The sequence below is a fragment of the Prinia subflava genome, chromosome 11, assembly GCF_021018805.1.
Source record: "Prinia subflava isolate CZ2003 ecotype Zambia chromosome 11, Cam_Psub_1.2, whole genome shotgun sequence".
NCBI classification, from domain to species: domain Eukaryota; kingdom Metazoa; phylum Chordata; class Aves; order Passeriformes; family Cisticolidae; genus Prinia; species Prinia subflava.
The window spans coordinates 11,624,533-11,643,823 of NC_086257.1; the positions used below are offsets into that span (position 1 = coordinate 11,624,533).

At 42.5% G+C, this 19,291-nt stretch overlaps 1 protein-coding gene across 1 annotated transcript; it reads left to right on the top strand.

Moving 5' to 3' along the window:
• Nucleotides 1–872: 872 nt before the first annotated feature.
• On the top strand, nucleotides 873–18,243 carry DIPK2A (divergent protein kinase domain 2A). Its single transcript, XM_063408366.1, has 3 exons — nucleotides 873–1,645; nucleotides 13,359–13,662; nucleotides 15,285–18,243. Exons 1-3 carry the CDS (start codon nucleotides 992–994, stop codon nucleotides 15,614–15,616), a joined length of 1,290 nt encoding a protein of 429 aa, XP_063264436.1. The 5' UTR covers nucleotides 873–991; the 3' UTR covers nucleotides 15,617–18,243.
• The last annotated feature ends 1,048 nt before the right edge of the window (nucleotides 18,244–19,291 follow it).

Consider the following 19,291-nt stretch of genomic DNA (forward strand, 5'->3'; position numbering starts at 1 on the left):
CTGTTGTGAGTTGGTTTTATCGAATGGTTCTTAGCCTGAGGCAGTGCCGGTGACAGCCCTCACAGGGACGTTGTGGAGGCAGCCTCACGGTTCATTCCTCACACGGTGAGCGCACGGCTCTCCCCGGAGCGGGGACAGGGTGAGTGCATTTCAGAGGATCAGGTGTAGTGTTCCGGCGATAGAACGAGTCACTCGAACTGCCCCTGCCCAGCACCGGGAGAGAGAGAACCTATCCCGGGCACCAGCCAGCCAAGCTGGGACGCGGCGGGGCCCGTGAGGGCGGGCGGTGCGTGAGGGGGGCGGGCAGGGACACGGGGGGTGGCGGACACTGCTGGGGCAGCACGGCCGTCCCGGGCCGGTCTCGGGCAGGGCGGTTTCCGCGGGCACCGGGCGAGAGCTGCTGCCCCGGGCGGGGCGGGGCGGGGGCGGACGCGGCGGCCAGGCACGGACACACACAAACACAGCCACACGCAACATGGCGGCAGCGAGCGGCAGCCCGCGCCCCCTCCCAGCGCGGCCCCAGAGTCCGGCGGGGCCGGGGGCCGAGGGGCGGGAAGGGCGCCGCGCCCCGCCCCCCGCGCGCGGGGAGGCCCCGCCCACGGCCCCGGGATGGGGCGGGGAGGGGCGGGGCCGCGCGCCGTGCGTCACGCTCAGCCAACCGCCGGCGGCCGGCGGCGCTCGCGCTGGGCCCCGCCCCGGGGGCGTGTCCGGCGGCGGGCGGGGGAGGAGCCCCCGGGGCCGGGGGGGGGCTGGCGGCGGCGGGAGCGGCGGCGGCGGAGCCCGAGCCCCTCCCCGGGGGCGGGTCCGCCCGGGCCCGCGCGCTGCAGGCGCCGCCCCCCCTCCCCTGCCCTCCCCCTCCCCGCCGGCCCCTCAGTAACTTGGCCGCCTTTTATCGGGCGGGCGGCGAGGCGGGGAGTTTATTGGAGCCGGAGCCGCGGTGCGGCCGGGGCGGGCAGCGAGCTCGGCGGAGGGCCCGGCGCGGCCCGGGACGATGCTGCGGCTGGTGTCGCTGAAGTTGGGGCGGCTGTACCGCTACGTGAAGCTGGCGGTGCTGGGCAGCCTGGCGGCGGCGCTGGTGCTGAACACGCACTCGCTGCTGGCCTCGCTGCAGCGCAACGAGCTGTCGGAGCGGCGCTTCCTGCAGCTCAATAAGTGCCCGGCCTGCTGGGGCACCAGCTGGTGCCGCAAGTTCCTCAACGGGCAGCTGCGGCTGGAGAGCTGGGGCCGCCTGCGCCTGCTGGACTTCTTCAACGTGAAGAACGTGTACTTCGCGCGGTACGGGGAGCCCCGCGAGGGCTCCCGCCGCGTCGTGCTGAAGCGCCTGGGCTCGGCGCAGGAGCTCGCCGACATCGACACCAAGATCTGCCGCCGCGCCACCGGCAGGGGCCGCTGCGACCTGCTGCAGGCGCTGCCCGCCACCGAGTTCGCCAGCCTGAACGGCGACGTGCGGCTGCTCACCCCCGGCGCCGTGGAAGGCTGGTCCGACCTGGTGCACTGCCCCTCGCAGCGCCTGCTCGACCGCCTGGTGCGCCGCTACGCCGAGACCAAGGACTCGGGCAGCTTCCTGCTGCGCAACCTGAAGGACTCGGAGCGCATGCAGCTCCTCATCACCCTCGCCTTCAACCCCGAGCCGCTGGTGCTGCAGGTAAGCGCGGCCGGCAGCGCCCGTCCCGGCGGGAGCCTCCCGGGAGGGGCCCTGCCCGCCCCTCGCCGTGTCTGCGGGCGGGGGCCGAGGGCTCCCGGGCAGCTGGCCCCAAACCCGGCCGGATCGCGGGGGCACCGCTGGCTCTGTGCCCTCACTCCTGCGGAGGTGCCGGCAGCGCGGGCTGAGCAGAGGGTCTCGGTCCCTGCCTCCGGGCAGGAGCGTTTCTTCAGCTCGCTCAGCCTGATCAGCTCTCCTCCTTCCTTCCTCAGAGACCGCGTGTGTTTTCCCGGTTTGCCGTCCTCCTCAGGGTTTTAACTTGATCCCGTCCCGCCGTGCCGCCGGTCCCGCGGCAGCGTGCGGGTCGGTGCTGCAGGGTGATGCTCCGCTGCCTTGTGCCGCTCGCACGGCTCGGTGTCAGCGTGTTCCACAGTCACACATGCCCAGGCAGCTCCGGGGGCCCGTGATTCATCTCGTAGGGTCTGGTGTAAGAGGGAGTGCGTAGAGGCTGCTGCGATGCTGCTGTGCTTTCCTTGAGAAACTGACTCATGTGCTATGTCATGTTCTTAATGTGAACTAAATATAGGTAGTGCTGATAAAATCAGAGATAGGTATTTGTAGCCTGAAAATAGACCCACAAATAAATGGACAGTGTTCTCTTTTCAGCGATTACATGTTCTGCACTCTTTAATTAGGGGGATGGGTTATGTGCACACACCTGAAATATGTGCTTTAATATATTATGTAAATTTTTAGGTTAAAAATGCATAGGAAACTTCCGTGGCACCACTCAGTTGTTTCTATTCCATATCTATTTAGATGGCGAGCTCTGCATTTTGCATTTTAACATTACCAAGGGAACTCCCAAGTGTGCCTTTAGCATGTAGATTTGGAATCAAAACTGTTTCGTCTAACTACAGAACTGTTGTTGCCTTTATCCAACGTATGATTAAAATAATATTTGCAAATATGTTTTGAAAACACTACCTTGTGATTACTATTAACATCTGCTGTTTCTCTAGTGAGAGGCCAAGAAATGCTCAAAAAGCAGTGCTGCAGGCTTTACCCTCCAGAAAGTTCACTTACTGACTGATTTCTAGAAAATCAATCTATGAATTTAATTATAAATATGTTTTTTGGTAGTATGCCTTCTGCCCTTCAGTCTCTCCATGTACAGCACTGTAGTTTTGCTTTCAAAGTGTGTTTCCAGTTTGTTTCACAGCAGACTTGAGGGTACAGTAAGTCTCCCATTTTGCTGTGCAGTTCCTCCTGAGCACAGTGAGAAAGGAAACTCCACTTAAGTAGGAAAATCAAAACTGCTTCACTCTGCTGAGTATATTAGGAAATTCTTTGAGAAGTGATTTGTTTTGGCTGCGTTTCATACAACTTACTTTTTTGGTTTTGAAGAGTAGTTCCAGCATACTGAGTGTACACCTCAATGGCCAGAGAACAGCTGTGTTTCTTCATAATTCTATACAGACAAAGGGTATGGCACACTTGTGGCACTTTCTGTAATGGGCTGGATCACAAATGGTGGGCAGTGGGTTGATTAGGAGCCTTGATTCCTCTCAGCTTCTTGATGAACTGTAGACGAGTCCTGAGATTGTCAAGCAAATCTGGTAAAGAGAAGATGATCTTGGGTGGACTTGGGTACTCTGCTTGATATTTATCTGAAGAAGGGTGCAGCTGAGAGCAGAGCAGGTCAAATTCGGGGGACGTGAGGCAGCCTTTACCAGTTCAGAGCGAGGTAAAGCAAGTCTGTCACCTTTTAACAGATCAAAAGTGTTTCATAGAGTCTTGTAAATTTTGATGTTTAGGCGTATCTTGGACAATATTTCTGGGGAGGTTCAGGCCAGCTTTGTGTCCTTGAACACTCCTAGTGGTTTCTCCAAAAGAGTGTTAATTAACTTCGGTTATTGAGTATTCAAGGGTTGAAGACCTTCCCTCAAATAGGAATGAAATATGTAAATTACGTGAATCTGTATGAACTCTTTCCATTCCATAGCACTGCAGGTTTAGTCTCCATCGGAGAAACACGCAAGGATTGGGTAATTCTGTGTTCTGCAGCTCTTGCAACAGCAACCTGCCAGACACTCTGGGAGGTGGTTGCTTTCTAGGACTGATTACTGACTACTGAGAAGGTTGTCTGTGTTTGTAAATAACATTTGTAAAACATTTTATGGTGTAGTTTCTGTAGTATTGATGCAGGCAGGTAGTGCTATGGGAATGAAACCTGTAGGCTTGTTTAAAAATCAGCTGCTTCCAAGAAAAGAAGCCTGCATGATATTATATGAAGAATCAGATTTTAATTTAAAATAAAGCAATCAATAAATTGATGCATTTGACTCATGCTGTCTGTCACCAGAGGGCACAAGGAAAAATACTGCTTGTTTTTGCCTTGAGCCTTTCATGAAACACTGCAGTGGCTGAGCACTGTTATTCATAACAGTTTTGGTTTATAAGTGGAGATAATGTCTAAACTCTTGGTGTACAGTGCATGCAAGTTCTGTGTTGCTTAATTGTGTTATAGACAAATGTAAACAAGCAATTTAGTAGGAATTCAAAGCTTGGTCTTTCATTTATAATAGAAAATTCACTGTAGTTGTCTACAAGAGCCAGCAATTTGTAGATTATGAGGCTTTTCATCAGAGACTGAGGTTTTAGCATGGAGCCTGTGCGGAGTATGGATTATTCCTGAAGTGGTGTTGCTTGGGAGCTGCATTGTCACAAGTGATTTACAGCTTCTGCTGGGAGCATTTTTCAGGCGGGGCTTTACCCCACAGCATGATGTTACTGTTTAGGGCTTTGTAGCAAAAGTGTAACGCCGCACAGTTTAGTATAGGTTACATCTTGTAATCCTAATTCGGTATTTGTATTTTTTGTAACTTTGTTACCCTTCTTTGTTAGCACTTATTTATTGTGTAGATGTACTCAGGGAAGAACTCACCCCCTTTTGCCATTTTACTTTGTTAAGCAAATGGAATGACAGCTGCAGTATTGTTCAAGTACAGTTTACATATTTTTTGTGGTATTAAAATACAAATTTTTCTTCTGTGGAATCTTGCTAAACTGCTCACTAATTAAATCCTTTGACAATTTTCATCTGAATTCACATTTGAACCAAAGAACTTATATGCTAAAGATTTAAATTCTGATAGGTTTGGGTTTTTTTCATCTCCCCTCCTAATAGTTGTTTTCTGCAATAAAGATGAATACTTTTCAGTAAAATAAAGTTTTGTAATTAAGATGCTACATCTAAGCCAGTATTTCATATAGGCATGAACAGCTTGTTTGGGCAAAGGCAGCAAAACCTGCTGCTGTTTCAATTTATTCAATGATAAACAGGGTATTTTAAATGGGAATCACCTGGAGGGTAGGATCTGTGTTTCTAACTGCATATGGTGATGGTGTGCATCAAACACTTGCAAAGATGAGTTGGCTGAAGTTGCCTTAGAAAGAAATAGGAAAATTGAAAAAATAACTTGAATAAGAGACTGAGTGCAGTGTGAGTGTTCACTCTTTGCAGAATTCATAGAACCATTGTGGATGTAAGCAGACTTATCCTTGTCCTGTGGCTTTCTATAAACCACCCAGCTTCTAGTTTGTCTTGTAAAATAGATGCAGCGGAGAAAGCTTTTGCAATATTTTCAACAGGGATATCTGCTTAAATAGTAGATGTTATTCAGCTTTATCAAGTAACTTGGTTAATTTTTATCTTCACTTGCAAGTTGGACCATAAACTTACTGTTACTAGAACTGAAAGGTGTGATAGCTCATTTTTCATGGCGTTCCTGCCTGATCGCTGTCAGCCTCCAGATTTCCTCTTAGGAGGCGCGGTGGCAGTCCCCTGGCAGTTTTGGGTGACACTTTTCCTGAGCTGCTGCTGTCGTGTCACTGTAGCTGTCTGCTGCCAGCCGTGGTGTGCAGCCACGTGGTGTCTGACACATTTTGCCAGTGGCAGAGTTTTAAGTTTTGTACTTAAACACAAGAAAACAACAGTGCTGCAAATCCTTGTTGTTGGAGTTAGGAAAAGTACAATGTGACTCAAGGCTGCTGAAATAAGGAATTGTTTTTAGGTAAGAAAGCTGGTTTTCAGTAAGGTGGTTGTATTTCTCCTAAGATCTTATGCTTGCCTGAAAAGACAGTTTACATCTGAACTGGCAAAACTGAAATGCAGGATTGATACATTGTTTTGGCAAAAGAGCATCTAGAGGTGGTCTTGCAACCTTCAGTCTTGCCTTTGTGTTGGCTGTGGTGTTGGTTGACAGCATTGCCAGGTGCCATATGAAAATGTCAGTTGTGTTTGCTTTGTTTTCAGAGTCTTGTGGTTTAACTGCAGCTGGGAACTCACCCCACAGCTCCCTCCTCTCCCCTCACACTGCGATGGGGGAGAATTGGGAGAGTAGAAGTGAGAAAACTTGTATGTTGAGACAAAGACAGTTTAGTAAGGAGAGCAAAGCCAAACAAGAGATTTGTTCAGCAATTCCCATGGACAGGCAGGTGCTCAGCCATGGCCAGGACAGCAGGGCTCCATGCCATGGAATGGTGACTTGGGAAGACAGATGCTGTCACTCTGGATGTGTGTTCCCCTCCTTTCTCCCCCTTCCCCCAGCCTCCCGTGCTGCCCACGGTGCCGTATGGAGTGCAGGGTCCCTCGGATCAGCGGGGTCAGCTGTCCTGGCTGTGTCCCCTCCAAGCTTTCTGTGCAGCCCCATTGCCCTGCCTGCTGGGGTGTGGAGCAGAGAGGGCCTTGGCTCTGTGATCAAAACATCCCTGAATTACCAATGCCATTTCAGCACAAATCCAAAACACACACCAGTACCAGCTACTGTGGAAAAAATTAGATCAGCACACAAAGCAAACTTGAAATTTGCACACATACTTTGCAATTAAAATAAAATGCTTGCATGTAATGAAGATTTTTTTTCAAACTATAGAAGGAATCTGTCAATTACATCCAGAGTGCATTAATGCAACTTTGTCTCGAGCTGTAGCTTTTAACAAGCTGTTTAAATGAACATTCTTCAAAGAATGATGGTGAACATTTGTATCTTGTATGTAAATTACAATCTCAAGTACTTTTATTTCTGACTCTAAGAGAAATACCAATCTCTATGTGCCAAATAGCAGTGTTTCTGGATTTTTAATAGGCTGTGTAAATCATTGCCCCTCCCTCAGATATGGTTTTAGCTTTCTAAATGCTTAAACTTAATAACTTTATTTTTCTCACAGCTTCTGATCATTCTTATTCCTTGTGAGGGGAAGCAGCAAAACAAAACAAACCCAACAGCTGTATCTCTATTCCTAGTATAATTACTCTGCATGAACAGTCTGTTGTCACATAACCTAAAATTCTTCTGGTTTCTCTACGTGTCATTGTTGGACTTTCTGTTTGGTTTTGTTATGGGAAGAGCAATAGTTGACATCTGGTAAACATGTATTAGAACTTTAACTGATCAATTTGAAACAATTTCTTGCACAGAATTCACTCAAAGTAGCAATTCAGCCAAATGTTCCACAGAACCTTTTTGCTGATCTCTATATAAGAAGTAAATGGGCAAAACCTCTTTTCCACTTTTTCGTACACTCTTCTAATCATAAGTAATTTTCTGTAGTTCTATTCTAAGTACATTGATAGAATGTAGAGTGGCAAGTCAGTTTTAATTCTTGGTACCCTTTAAACTTTCTTCATTACTAGATTTGGTGTTTCTGTTCCATAATTCTGATGCCATTAACCAAGTAGCAGATTTAAGGTGGTGATCTGCATTACCTGACATGTCCTTGGGTGGGCTGGTGTTATTTAAGTCCTGGCTCATACAGATACTAGGATTTTAACAGACTGAATTTCCATTGTGAACCTTTTTAAAAGAAATGAAGAAGTGTTCTTTGTTGAATTAAAATTGAGTGGCCTCATGTTACAAGAATGTTCCACTGATGTGGTTGTATTGAAAACTGAAGAATCATTTTTTGCAGTGACATGTGACTGTGCATGTTAGACCAGAACTGGCTTGTACGTGTCATGTTAACTGTCATATTTAATTATGTTCCTTAAGTTATCAAAACTATTTTCAGCCTTCTTTTATAGTGAAAATTCCCTAGAGTGAAAACATGAAGGGTGAATTATAAGGGATATTTTAAAATAGTGTAGAAGTTCTTGAAGTTATTGTGAGGTGTCTGTTATGATGAATGGCTGTATGAATTTAAAGGCTGCTGGGAAGTCACTATCCAGACTTCAACAGAACTCCTCTTGAGAAGTTCTCACTCTCGCAGTTTTCAGTAGCAGAAAAAAGTTTGTTACCCCGCATTAGAAACCTTGCAGTACCAATGTTGTTCTGGTGTGTCAGATGTATAGGGGAAGTTGTTTTACTTCCCTGAATTAAGTCACTGAGGCTTTGTTTTAGACTCCAATTTTGCAAAGTAGCTTTAAAAATAAAGCCATCTCTGCTAGGACTCCTTTATAGTGATATATTCCAGTCTCATTACTGAGGAGAAGTAAATACACAGTGATTATTTTCATCTGTTGCAAATTTAATCTGAAAAAAGTTTTATGAACTGCAAACCAATTTGAACAGGTGACAGCCAATAATGACGTTAAGTTTGCTTTACTATGGCTCTCGAGTTTAATCATTGTTCATTAATTTATTTGGAAAAGACACATATCTCTGCTGATATTGTGAAATACAACTTTTGCAGCTGAAGTGTTCATCTTAACAGCCGAGTATTTAGAGTTTTGTGTACTTTTGTTCTACATTGTGTCAATTAAGCCTGGCGTGAACCTCTTGTTGGCATGAATTGTATGTAGTAACTGGTTGAAATGCAGTCAAACTTGAACAAAAGTCAAATAAATTAAAAAAACCCCATGGTTTCAATGGGAACACCAATATCTGGAGTGCTCGTTGAAATCCATTGTTGACACTGTGTGTGTAGGCTGTGTAACTTCTGTGGGAGTTCTATGTAAATGTCAATTGGTGTGGCATAGAGTTGAAAATTACATGGTTTTTATTGTACTCCCTAGCATTCAAAAAAACATTTTGATACATGTCTTCCAGAATGCAGATCAATTCCTGACAAAAGGAGGCATCTGTATTTAGACTGTGCTTTTTAACTGCTTTGATCTGAAAAAACCTCATTGTAAAACCTGCTCTCCAGCTCTTCATGGTTCCAGAGCTTTGCTTATTTGCCTTGGTGACTAATACAAGTGCAACTTGTGTTTACACTGCAGAATCAGCAGTACTCTGAGAGAGAACTGATTTTCCTGTTGAGGAAGAGCGTGTTGTTTGAATTCTCCTTGCCCTGCCCGTTTGTGCCTGCACAGATGCAGTTCAGCAGGGTGATTTGGTGGAGGTGTCAGAGGGGCATTTTGCCATGAAGTTCCTCAGGGTCCTACGGAGACAAGTCCCCGCTCTGTTTGTGTGTGGTTTTCAAAATTCCATCACATATGAGATACAGCTCTTTGTTCGGGCAGGTTTTGTCTGGGCTGTTTTTTCTGAGCTGAAACTCGCTTTATGCAAACATTGGAGGTGACAAATAGAGCATCTTCTGGAATAGTTTTGAAATGAAAAGCGTGGTTTTTAGTGATACAGTAGAACAAAAATGTCAGTTGTTCAATGTCAGTTACTTTAACTGGTTTGGCTTTTTGATCTTGATTATGAGGGTGAATTATATGCTTCATTATGATAAACTAATATTCTTTTAAGTGTTTAATTCAAAGGGGATTTGTGTTACTGCAGAATACAATAGGCCTTATCAGCTTCAAGCTGGTGAGTCTTCACTGCCTGATCTAATTCACAGCTCTGAACAAAAAGCACTGGCACATTCGTGTATCTTCTCAGGTTTAGACAGATGGAAGTGAGGAAGACAAATGCACAGATAGTGTGTTTTGTGCTTCAGTGAAATGATAAATTTGTTCTGTTAATTCTTAATATTTTATTCTGAGACTACACTGTATTTTTTAAAGGCATAAATGCAGTATCACTCTTTCAGGAGCAGCATGTCCACTGTCCCTTTGACAGGGTTTGTTTAGATTTTTAAGGCTTGCTTAGAGAGATTTTTGGGGCTGCACTAATAAGAGCAAGCAAAATATGTTTTGGGGGTCTCACTAGGAATGCAGGCAGCAGAAGTTTTTGGCATCTTTACTGTTTTCCATCTTTCTGTTAGAAGATTATACATATTTGTCTTAAAACAGAAAGATAATGTTAATGATGGGAATCTTACTAAGCTACCTGTTTTTAGATTTTCATATGCGGTACTTTATTTTAAAACACTTAAAAAAGTTTAATTGTCTATGGTTTCCATGGCATTTGTGTGTGTGTTCACAGATAGAATGTGAGTGGGTGCATCAGAATCAGATTCTTTTGTCAAACAGCTGTTTCTGGTTTTGAACAAGAGCTTAGGTTTTAGCTTGATTGTCAAATACAGGTTTTTAAATCTGCAAATAGCATGTTCAAGTACAAAATTATCTAATTAAATATCCAGACTACTAAAATAAAACCTAAGATATAGTTACTTATTATTCCCCAGAAATCTGATTTTTGAGAGTGATCTATGAAGCTTTTTGTTTCTAAATGCACCTTGTTCATGGAAGACATGTTTATTGATCATATAAATCTGTTTTCATTTCTCACTGGCTCTCAAAATTTTAATACACAAACCAAAAATCCTTGTCAAGTTAGCTGCAGTTTCCTCTTAGAAAACAGCTTTCAAAATAGAATAGTACAAAAAGTTACAAACTGCTGCTTGCGAAGACAAGAGATCTGCACTTCAATTAATATTCTTGTCAAATTCACCAAGTGCATATAAAAACTACTGAATGAGGCACTTGTACATATTTTTATCCCCTTCCGCTACTGACTTGGGTAATGAAGTGTAGATGTGGCTGTTACATGCCAGTTGGAAGGGAGCCAAAGCAGAGATGTTGTTTGTACATGTGCAGATGTTGGCAGGATTCCCTGCACTCCTGTTGTCAAAAGATGTTTTTATTGCCACAGCATTATAAATATATCTGTTACAGCATGGCGTGCAGATATTCTGCTGGTAACATGAAGGTGTGCACTTCTGAATAAACCAAACCGCTGCTAGAATTGCTTGTCTGGAGTGAAATTCAGCGTACACAGGGCAGGAAGCATAATAGATGTGTTTGGAAGATCAGTGACTAACACAGTACTTTGAAAATCAGTTTAATCCATTACATAAATCCCCGCTGCTGCTGGAAAGGAAAAGTCCTCTTAGCTCCTTCCCTCTTCTGCACCCAGCTGTTCAGGCCTTCTCTTTTCCTCTCAGCAGTACATCCTAGCACGGGTGGTGATGTGATATGGATCAGGCTCTGATCCAAGGGGGCTCCAGCTCAGCAAGTACCAGCCTTGCTTTCCTGATGGAAAAGGAGATTGTAATGAGTGTTCTTGGTGGGTTGGGAAGGAGAGACACCTTTGCTTCCAGTGGTAGCACATCCTTCGCCAGGTTCAACTGTTCGTGCTTGAATTTGTGTTTGAAAAGGGAGGCAAAGTCACAAACAGCGCAGGATTGGAGCTAGAAAAGGAGAACTGTGGAAAAGGAGTGGGGTGGGTTAAGATAATATGTATATTTTATAAATAAAAATATTTAAGCGTCATTAAATTGAGTGCTAATAAAATGCAGCAAAATGAAAATGTCGTGCACAGTTGGTGAAGTTAGTTAAGCATGTGCTTGTCAGGAAATGTAATCAGGTAACTTTTGTGCAATTTAAAGAGAAGTTTATATGATGTAGATAAAACAATTTCATTTGATGGACAACAGCTATTTGCTTCTTGTTTTGTTTTGGTCCAGGACTGAATACAGTCACGAGAAAAGCACATGAAATATCTCTTTGGTGACAGTTATTGATGCTACAGCCATGTTCTTGTTATACAGTCTGTTCAGAATGAGTAAGGAACACTGAATTAGCACATACCTCAGTTGTTGGAAGGTTATTTTGTTAACCACAAAACAAGTGGAAAAAAAAACCCAAAACCCTCTTAACTGTGAATTGTGACACTTGACTTGACCTGAACTGGTGGCTGTTTGGCTGTACTTGTACCTTCATTAATTGCCCTCAATCTTGCAGGTAAATAAGCCTGGAGGCTGGATAATGTCTACATTGCATGGTAGATACTGAAAGAGATTTAGTTCTGCTGAGTTATGTGGTATCACAGCTTGAAAATACCATACTGCTCTCAAACCTGTCAAATTAGTTTGTATTATCCTCGGGATTTATCACAGCCTGTTTTGCTTATGTCAGTAGATCATGTGATAAAAATAGAGCTGAAGTTCAGACATGCAGACATTTCAAAAACTTTGAACTGTTTTTAACAGTTCTGTTAAACTGTTATTAACATGTCTCTGATGTCCTTTTGCCCAGCCAAGGTTGTTCTTTGTAATGGTAAACATGGTTACTTACCCAGAAATTGTCTTCTAATGTTTGCCACCTTAGAGAGAAGCTTCGTGGCTTTTGCCATAAAAATGGCAAACATTGTCAATTATGTATATTAATTATGATTTTAGTTTCTTCAGTGTACTATATAGACAAGGTTTGTTATGTTAGGCACCTCTCCCCTGCATGGTCTTACAGTTCAGACCTGTTCTACATGGTGTTTTCCTTCCAGTCTCTTTCCCCAGCTGACAGTAAATGTTTCCTGCCCTGGTAGATTCCAGAAGATATAAAGCTTCATTCATCCTGAAACCCACCGTGCTGTTCACCCCAGCTGTAGTTAAACCTTTGCCATGTCATTACTACAGAACTGATCATGAGTGTGTCTGTTGACATCATGGCAAGGCAGAACACGAGGAAGGAACATGAGCACGTGGTGGTATCTCCTAGTGGTTAAAATTGGTGTAAATCATACTCTTACAGTGGTATCTTCTGTAAATTTTGGATTTTTTAAATTAGTGCTTTTGTAGTTTCTTCCTGTTGCATTCCCATTCAGCATGCCTCTGTAGTTTGGGAGAGTACCTCCTAAGTGCTTGTCTGTTCATATTGAAATCTAGGGCACATTCAGCACATCTGAATTAGGAAAACCATGCTGGTGTGTTGTGGCTTGTTTTGTAATTGCTTGTAGTGTGTAATTTCTATTCAGTCTGGTTTAACTTCCAAGAAAGGTGCTGTTGGAGACAGATTTTACTGTTGATAAAAATGTTATGTGGCTGTACACAGTATATATGTAGCAATTAATCAAGAGATAGACTGGTAAGGTATACTAGAAAATTAAGAAATCTCAAAGAAATCCCATCAACTGGGAAAGTGGAAGAGGTGGTGGTGGAGAAAAGGAGGTGCCACTTTGTAGAGTTTCTTTTCTTTAGGTTATTAAAAGAAATGGTTTTAATTAAAAGATCAAATGCAAAAATATTTTGATGGGGAAAATACTTGCATTATTACAACAGATGTGTAGTAAAACACCAAGAGAAAAAGATGGTTGGTGAAATTGTGTGTGTAAATATATGTGAGTGTGTGTGTATAGATGGAAAGCTAGGTATGGGCTATGTATTGTTTCAGGTCATCCAACTACTTCCCTGCATTAGTCCAGCAAGGCTTCTTGGTCATATAAATACATTTTATATTGTTTCTCCTTTCCATTCAAAACTTAGAAATATACAGGTGATTGTGTTGATGGATATTTGCAGCTTTCTGTTGTAAGTTTTATTGAAAAGCCTTTTAAAGTCCAAGCTGTTTTGTATTAATTAGCAATTTAAATTTTTTTATGTACAGAGTTTTCCATCTGACGAGGGTTGGCCATTCGCAAAGTACTTGGGAGCATGTGGGAGAATGGTGGCTGTCAACTACGTGGGAGAGGAGCTGTGGAGTTACTTCAACGCACCGTGGGAGAAACGAGTGGATCTGGCCTGGCAATTGATGGAAATAGCTGAGCAGCTGACAAATAATGACTTTGAATTTGCACTCTACCTCCTTGATGTCAGCTTTGACAACTTTGCAGTGGGACCAAGAGATGGGAAAGTTATCATTGTAGATGCAGAAAATGTTCTGGTAGCAGACAAAAGGTTGATCAGACAGAGTAAGTGTCTTCTTTCTCTGCAATATTTAAAGTTTGTGTGGTTGCTAAATATGTATTTTGTTTGCTTTACAACTAGACTACTAATTAAGAAATGAATTAGCTTTCTTCTGCAATTAGTCTACTAATTAGCGTGACCAATTTGTAAATTTCATGAGCTGTTGAGCATACCTGCACACTTTAAGTACTGTACATGTGCATAAAGGAAGAGGTGGGGGTGGGAAAAGAGGGTGTTTGCACTGGGTGTGTTTGGACAGGTGGGTGGACAGATAGATAAGCAGCCTGGCTGTCTTGACCACCTTAGCTAAGAGAGAGAGGGTTTTTTGTCTTTTCCAGGCACTATGTAACACTGGAAGTCTTGGAATTCTACTTTCTGTGAATGACAAACAGCTTTAGTACCTGCTTTGCCATGGTCCCGTAGCCTGACTTTGCCTCCTGTTGGTTCTCTGTAGTAATGGAACCAAAGGAAGGGGTAATTGCAGTGCTGTTTCCAAATTCGTTCTGTCAGCTGCAAAAGCTCAAAGCAGTGGCAGCAGGAGAGGTGTTTGACAAAGTGGCATCACATAGGTTTATATTCTTTTTGAGCTTATAAGGAAAACTTACAGACCTAAGGGCTGGAGACATTGAACATGAAACTCTGGATTCTGCAGAAGTTCGTGGCAAGAGGCCAAGTGATTTCAGTTTGCTTTGGGTGAATGGATTTTTTTAAGCTTTGCAAATAGGCTTCATATGTTGTGCTGCAGAATTAACTTTTAGTCTGTGTTCTTCTATCTGCACACTTTTCTACAAGAAAGTGTTTTGGAGTTGTTTGGTTGGGTTTTTTAATTAGATTTATTATATGTTCTCAAGCAGCTTAGGTTAAAACTGTATGAGCCTACCAGGGAAACCTTTTAATGTATTGAATATCCAGTACGTTTACTGTAGAACCCATTCCATTCCTTTCTGAGGTATTTTACGTGAATCACGTTCTAAGTTAAAGAAAGCTGTGACAAGGAGAAGGATTTGTACATGTACATAAATGCCATTTGCTGTGTTGAATTTTAGTTTTCTCAAAGATTATATGTAATGTATGTGCTTTTTGATGTTCTTTCTCGTTACTGCCATGTCAAAAGTAAGATAGAAGATAAAGTGTCAGAAGTTTTTAGCATTTACTTTGCAATGCTGTTTCAGTCTTTGGTAGACCACTTGCCAGCAGTAGTTTCCAGGGCAACTGGAGAACCCAAATCTATGTTGCTAAAATAAATGGTGTTGCTTGTTTGTTTTTCTCTCAGCTTTGGCTCTGGATTGTACTCTGTACTTGCTCATGCTACATTTTTTCCTCTGGGTATGTGTGGATGTGGATTTCATGTTTACTGTGCTGCTTTTTTTCCTGCCCTTTCTTTGGTATCTATTTGCCCACTTCCTTTCTTTCCCATATTTTTTGTTTTGCCAGGACCATTTCAGCAGAAGGCTGTATCAGACTGTCAGATGCTATTTTAGGCTCGAACATTTTTGAGTTTAAACAAAACTGGTTTGTAGTTTAAATATTACCAGTTTGCTGTGTGTTGAGCTTCTGATTGTATTCAGACACACACAGGCTCTTTCTTCCCCCCTCACTGGTTTTACTGTCTCGTTGTGTTTCACAGATAAACCTGAGAACTGGGACGTGTGGTACGAAAGCAAATTTGATGACTGTGATAAGGAAGCTTGCCTGTCCTTCTCTAAAGAGATTCTTTGTGCTCGCGTCACTGTGGACCACAACTATTACGCTGTTTGTCAGAACCTTTTGTCCAGACACGCCACGTGGCGGGGCACCTCGGGGGGGCTCCTGCACGACCCCCCGGCTGAGATTGCCAAAGACGGGCGCCTGGAGGCCCTGCTGGATGAGTGTGCCAACCCAAAGAAGAGATACGGCCGGTTCCAAGCCGCCAAGGAGCTCCGGGAGTACCTCGCACAGCTCAGCAACAACGTGAGGTAGTCCACGGTGAAGTGCTTTTGCCACGCTGGCTGAGACACTATTGCAAAGACACATAGAAAACAGAAGTTTTGGACTCCTGTGTTAAAAAGAGAGAATAAAAAAACCTTAGTTTATCAGTTTTCTAAATACTGTAAAAATAGAATTTTATGGTGTTATAATGTTCCTTTGCAAACAAACAAGGTACTTACTGAATTAAAACTTGAGCTACTATTGACTGTCCTCCCTAACTGTTTAAAAGGGAATAGGTCACAAAAGACTGTGATAGCTTCATTGACAGCTTGTGTGTCAAAGGGTACTTCACATAAAACTGCATTAGTGTCACAGTTCTGTGAAACTGATGTTCTTACTTGGAAAGTCAAGTTAGACTGGTGGCCTGTTTTAAAGGCCTTTTTCTTGACATCATTGTCTCATTTTTGTGTTTGTTTAAACACCTTGAAGTGGCATTTACATCCAGGTGAATCTAGCTGTCTGCATTGTTTCAAACTGAACAGGCTTTCATGTTAATGCTGTGCAGAACATTCCTACTGTGAGTGCAGGATTCCCGAGTTTACTGTCTGATTTTAGGGGGTTTTACACTGTATTTTACTATGCTTAGACATTGTGGTTTTTTTTTTTTAAGGTCATCATAAGCTCAAATCTCACTTGAACTAATTCATTTAATGTCTTCTGTGGTTCTGCCATTGGAAATATCACTTAATGTAACTATTGTACAAAACTTACCCTTCATGCCAGTATATACACATGGCTCTTTAACAGTAAATCACGGTATGAGCAAACTCTTAACTTTAACAGAGATAATTTGAGAATTGGAAAGACACTACAATAAAAATATCTGTGTTAATTTAATTTGGGGATAGAAGATTGACTAAAAATAAAAAATCACTAGTCTGGTGTAGTGTAGGTATAAGCCAAAGAAAATGGTTTTGTTTATTAGTTTTTGAACATATAGTAAACAAAGAATGCTTTACTGTAGGGAAGCTAACAATTTTCAAAATTCAGTTTTTGATGATTCTTGGTTACTTTCTGAAGAACTTCTAAAAATTATGTGTACTTACACTAGAGAAAACCCTAATCTGAAAAATAATGTCCAGCAAGGTAGCAGTTTGGTTTACATCCTTCCCAAGTGTGTTGGATGGAATTTTCTGAATATTCATCTTTTGGTTTACCAATAAGCTGTACTCACTCTAGGTACCTTTTCTTGAACTAAGTTTGACTATTCCCAGTACAGTTGAAAATGACTTGTTGAGGTTTGTGTAAATATGGAGTTGTTCTCATAAATCACGGTTCTTATAAAAACCTCAGTTACTGCTACTCACTTGAAAGCTTGCTCCTCAGTTTTTGGTTTTGCTTTTTCTTTTTACAACTACTGTGCTTCATTTTCCTGAAATCTTGTTCATACAAAGATACTCTTAGGAAATGTGTGCATATTACTCCTAGTAACAGTAATGAAGGAGACTAATATTTCTTAAATGCATCTATAAAACACTATTTTGTACAAGCTAAACTTTAATTCTGAGCAAGGTAATGTGTGCTACTTCCAAGAGCAGAGCTGCTCTGCCTCCTGTGCATTGAAGCCTGCTGGAAATGGTTCTGCAAGTGAGGAAAATGGCAAACTCACTGGTTTTTTCCCTCCTTTCTCAAAGCTCAGAATGGAGCCACACAGAGGTGCAGAGTGCTCTTTGATTTCTGAGGTCACTGTATTTTGAGGACACAGTTTAATGGTGAACATGGTGGTGGTGCTGGGTTGCTGGTTGGACTTGATGATCTTAAAGGTCTTTTCTAACTTCAAAGATTCCATGGTTAGGGATATTTTAGAATTGGAAGTTCTCACTCTTATGTCATCATTGCCTCTGTAGTCTTAATTTGTTCCCAGTCCCTTGTCTTGTTTTCTGAAGTTAGAATGTCCAGTGCAGCTTTTAATTTTAATTTCTCCCTTCATTTGAGCAATTTTATGTGCTTGTTCTGGCACAAGGCACTGGAGAATGTTCATGTTACTTTTCTTCATAAAATCCACTTATTTGAAGAAAATAGACTAACCTTCAGACTAGGTACTACCACGCTACCATAAAAGCCTTGACTTACCACTACAGTTGAGTTTTAAACATCTACCACATTTCCCAAAGAGAGAGTGGACGATGATTGTTTAAGTTGTGAAAGAAAAAAACACTGCCACTTTTGGTTGCTACTTGAGACAGTTCTGTAACTGTCAGAATGTTCTCTTAGATTTTGTTTGGGGTTTAATCCCTCCAGAAACAAGTTACTAAAGCCGCTTGTAAAATGAACTTGGAAGTGAAAGGAAAATAAACCCCCAAAACCCCCACTACAACAAAAACACTACAGGGAAAACATTGTGGAGAGCAATAAATCTTGTTCCATTTGCACCTGTCAGATATTTATTGTACAATAACAATTTATATTTTTAGTCATTGCCCATTATTATTGATGAACATGGTGAAATATTTTTGAATGAGATGTTTGGGGTTTGTATGTGCATTAAAATTGTCCTTTTGTACTGTAAGTTACTGTTTGTTTGGAATATTTTATCAAAACTGTCTCCCTGTGCCTTTATATTACAAGAAAGTTGTTTCTGCAACTTCTAATGATATTAATAAAGAATACTTTAAGAACCTCATCTCAGCTATTCATTTTCAGACCAGTAAATCTTTTAGGATTGTCTTAGTCTAGCATAGGAGAAGGGAATACAGGTGACCTTGCCCTTGATGAGTCACAGCTCTATCCAATAAAGATAAGTGTGATAAAAGAGAGTGGGTTAGCTGGTGAGGGGGAATCATGAGGAAGGAGAAGTCAGTCTGGGTCTGCAGTTAGAGCCTGTGGTTGGAACCTGCAGTCACAGTCTAGCTGGGTAAAGCCTGCAGTCACAGTCTGCACACTGATATCTGCAGTCAAGCAGGAAATAAGATAAATAAATCAAGGCAAATTTCAGGGGCATTAGTAATGGACATGGATAGGGAATAGGGAGTTGCATGTTCAGGTCAGAGCAGGAAAGTTCTGACTTTAAAAGCAAAAATATAGAGGGCTGGTTTTTATATTTGGTGAGTTAACTCCAGTGTTCTGAGAACAGCACTATGAAAACAGAATAAGCTTCAAAGCAAAACAAGCTGTTTAATAATCAGCTTCTGTTCAGACTGGAAGAGATTTTTTGGGTGGGGGGAGTATCAGTCAAACACATCTTTCTATTCTGAACATGATGCTTACGCATGACTTTTACTACAAATTCTATCTTTTGGTATTAATGGAGGCTTGGTGCATCCATTTAGTGTGTCCTTGGTACAGCAACGTATTCCCAAATAGATACGCTGAATAATTTTAAAGGAAAGGGATTTTCAAAATGTAGTGCATTTTTATTTTGTGAGAATTTTTCCTCCAGAAGTTAACACAGTTAAACAGCTGATTTCATTGCTGCTAACCACGAATGCAGTTTAATTTTGACTTGAAAGTTCTCAGCTTCTTTGGTTTTCAGGCTGGGATAGGAATTCTGGTTTTCTGTAAAATATACCCTTTGTCAGTGTACAGATATTTCACTTTGAGCCCAGTAGATGTGTTTTCCGTGCAAGAAAACACTTTCCTTCTTTTGTGGGGAGTTTGGGGTAGTTTCACATATTAAAAAAATTGTTTACTGTTTCAAATTAATTTTCATTTTCCCGGTGAGAGGAA

Excerpts from the sequence above, each read along its gene's own strand:
- DIPK2A (XM_063408366.1), top strand. The coding sequence starts at position 992 with ATGCTGCGGCTGGTGTCGCTGAAGTTGGGGCGGCTGTACCGCTACGTG. Across the intron at positions 1,646-13,358 it reads CCGAGCCGCTGGTGCTGCAG|AGTTTTCCATCTGACGAGGG; the intron begins GTAAGCGCGGCC and ends TTTTATGTACAG. Across the intron at positions 13,663-15,284 it reads CAAAAGGTTGATCAGACAGA|ATAAACCTGAGAACTGGGAC; the intron begins GTAAGTGTCTTC and ends TGTGTTTCACAG.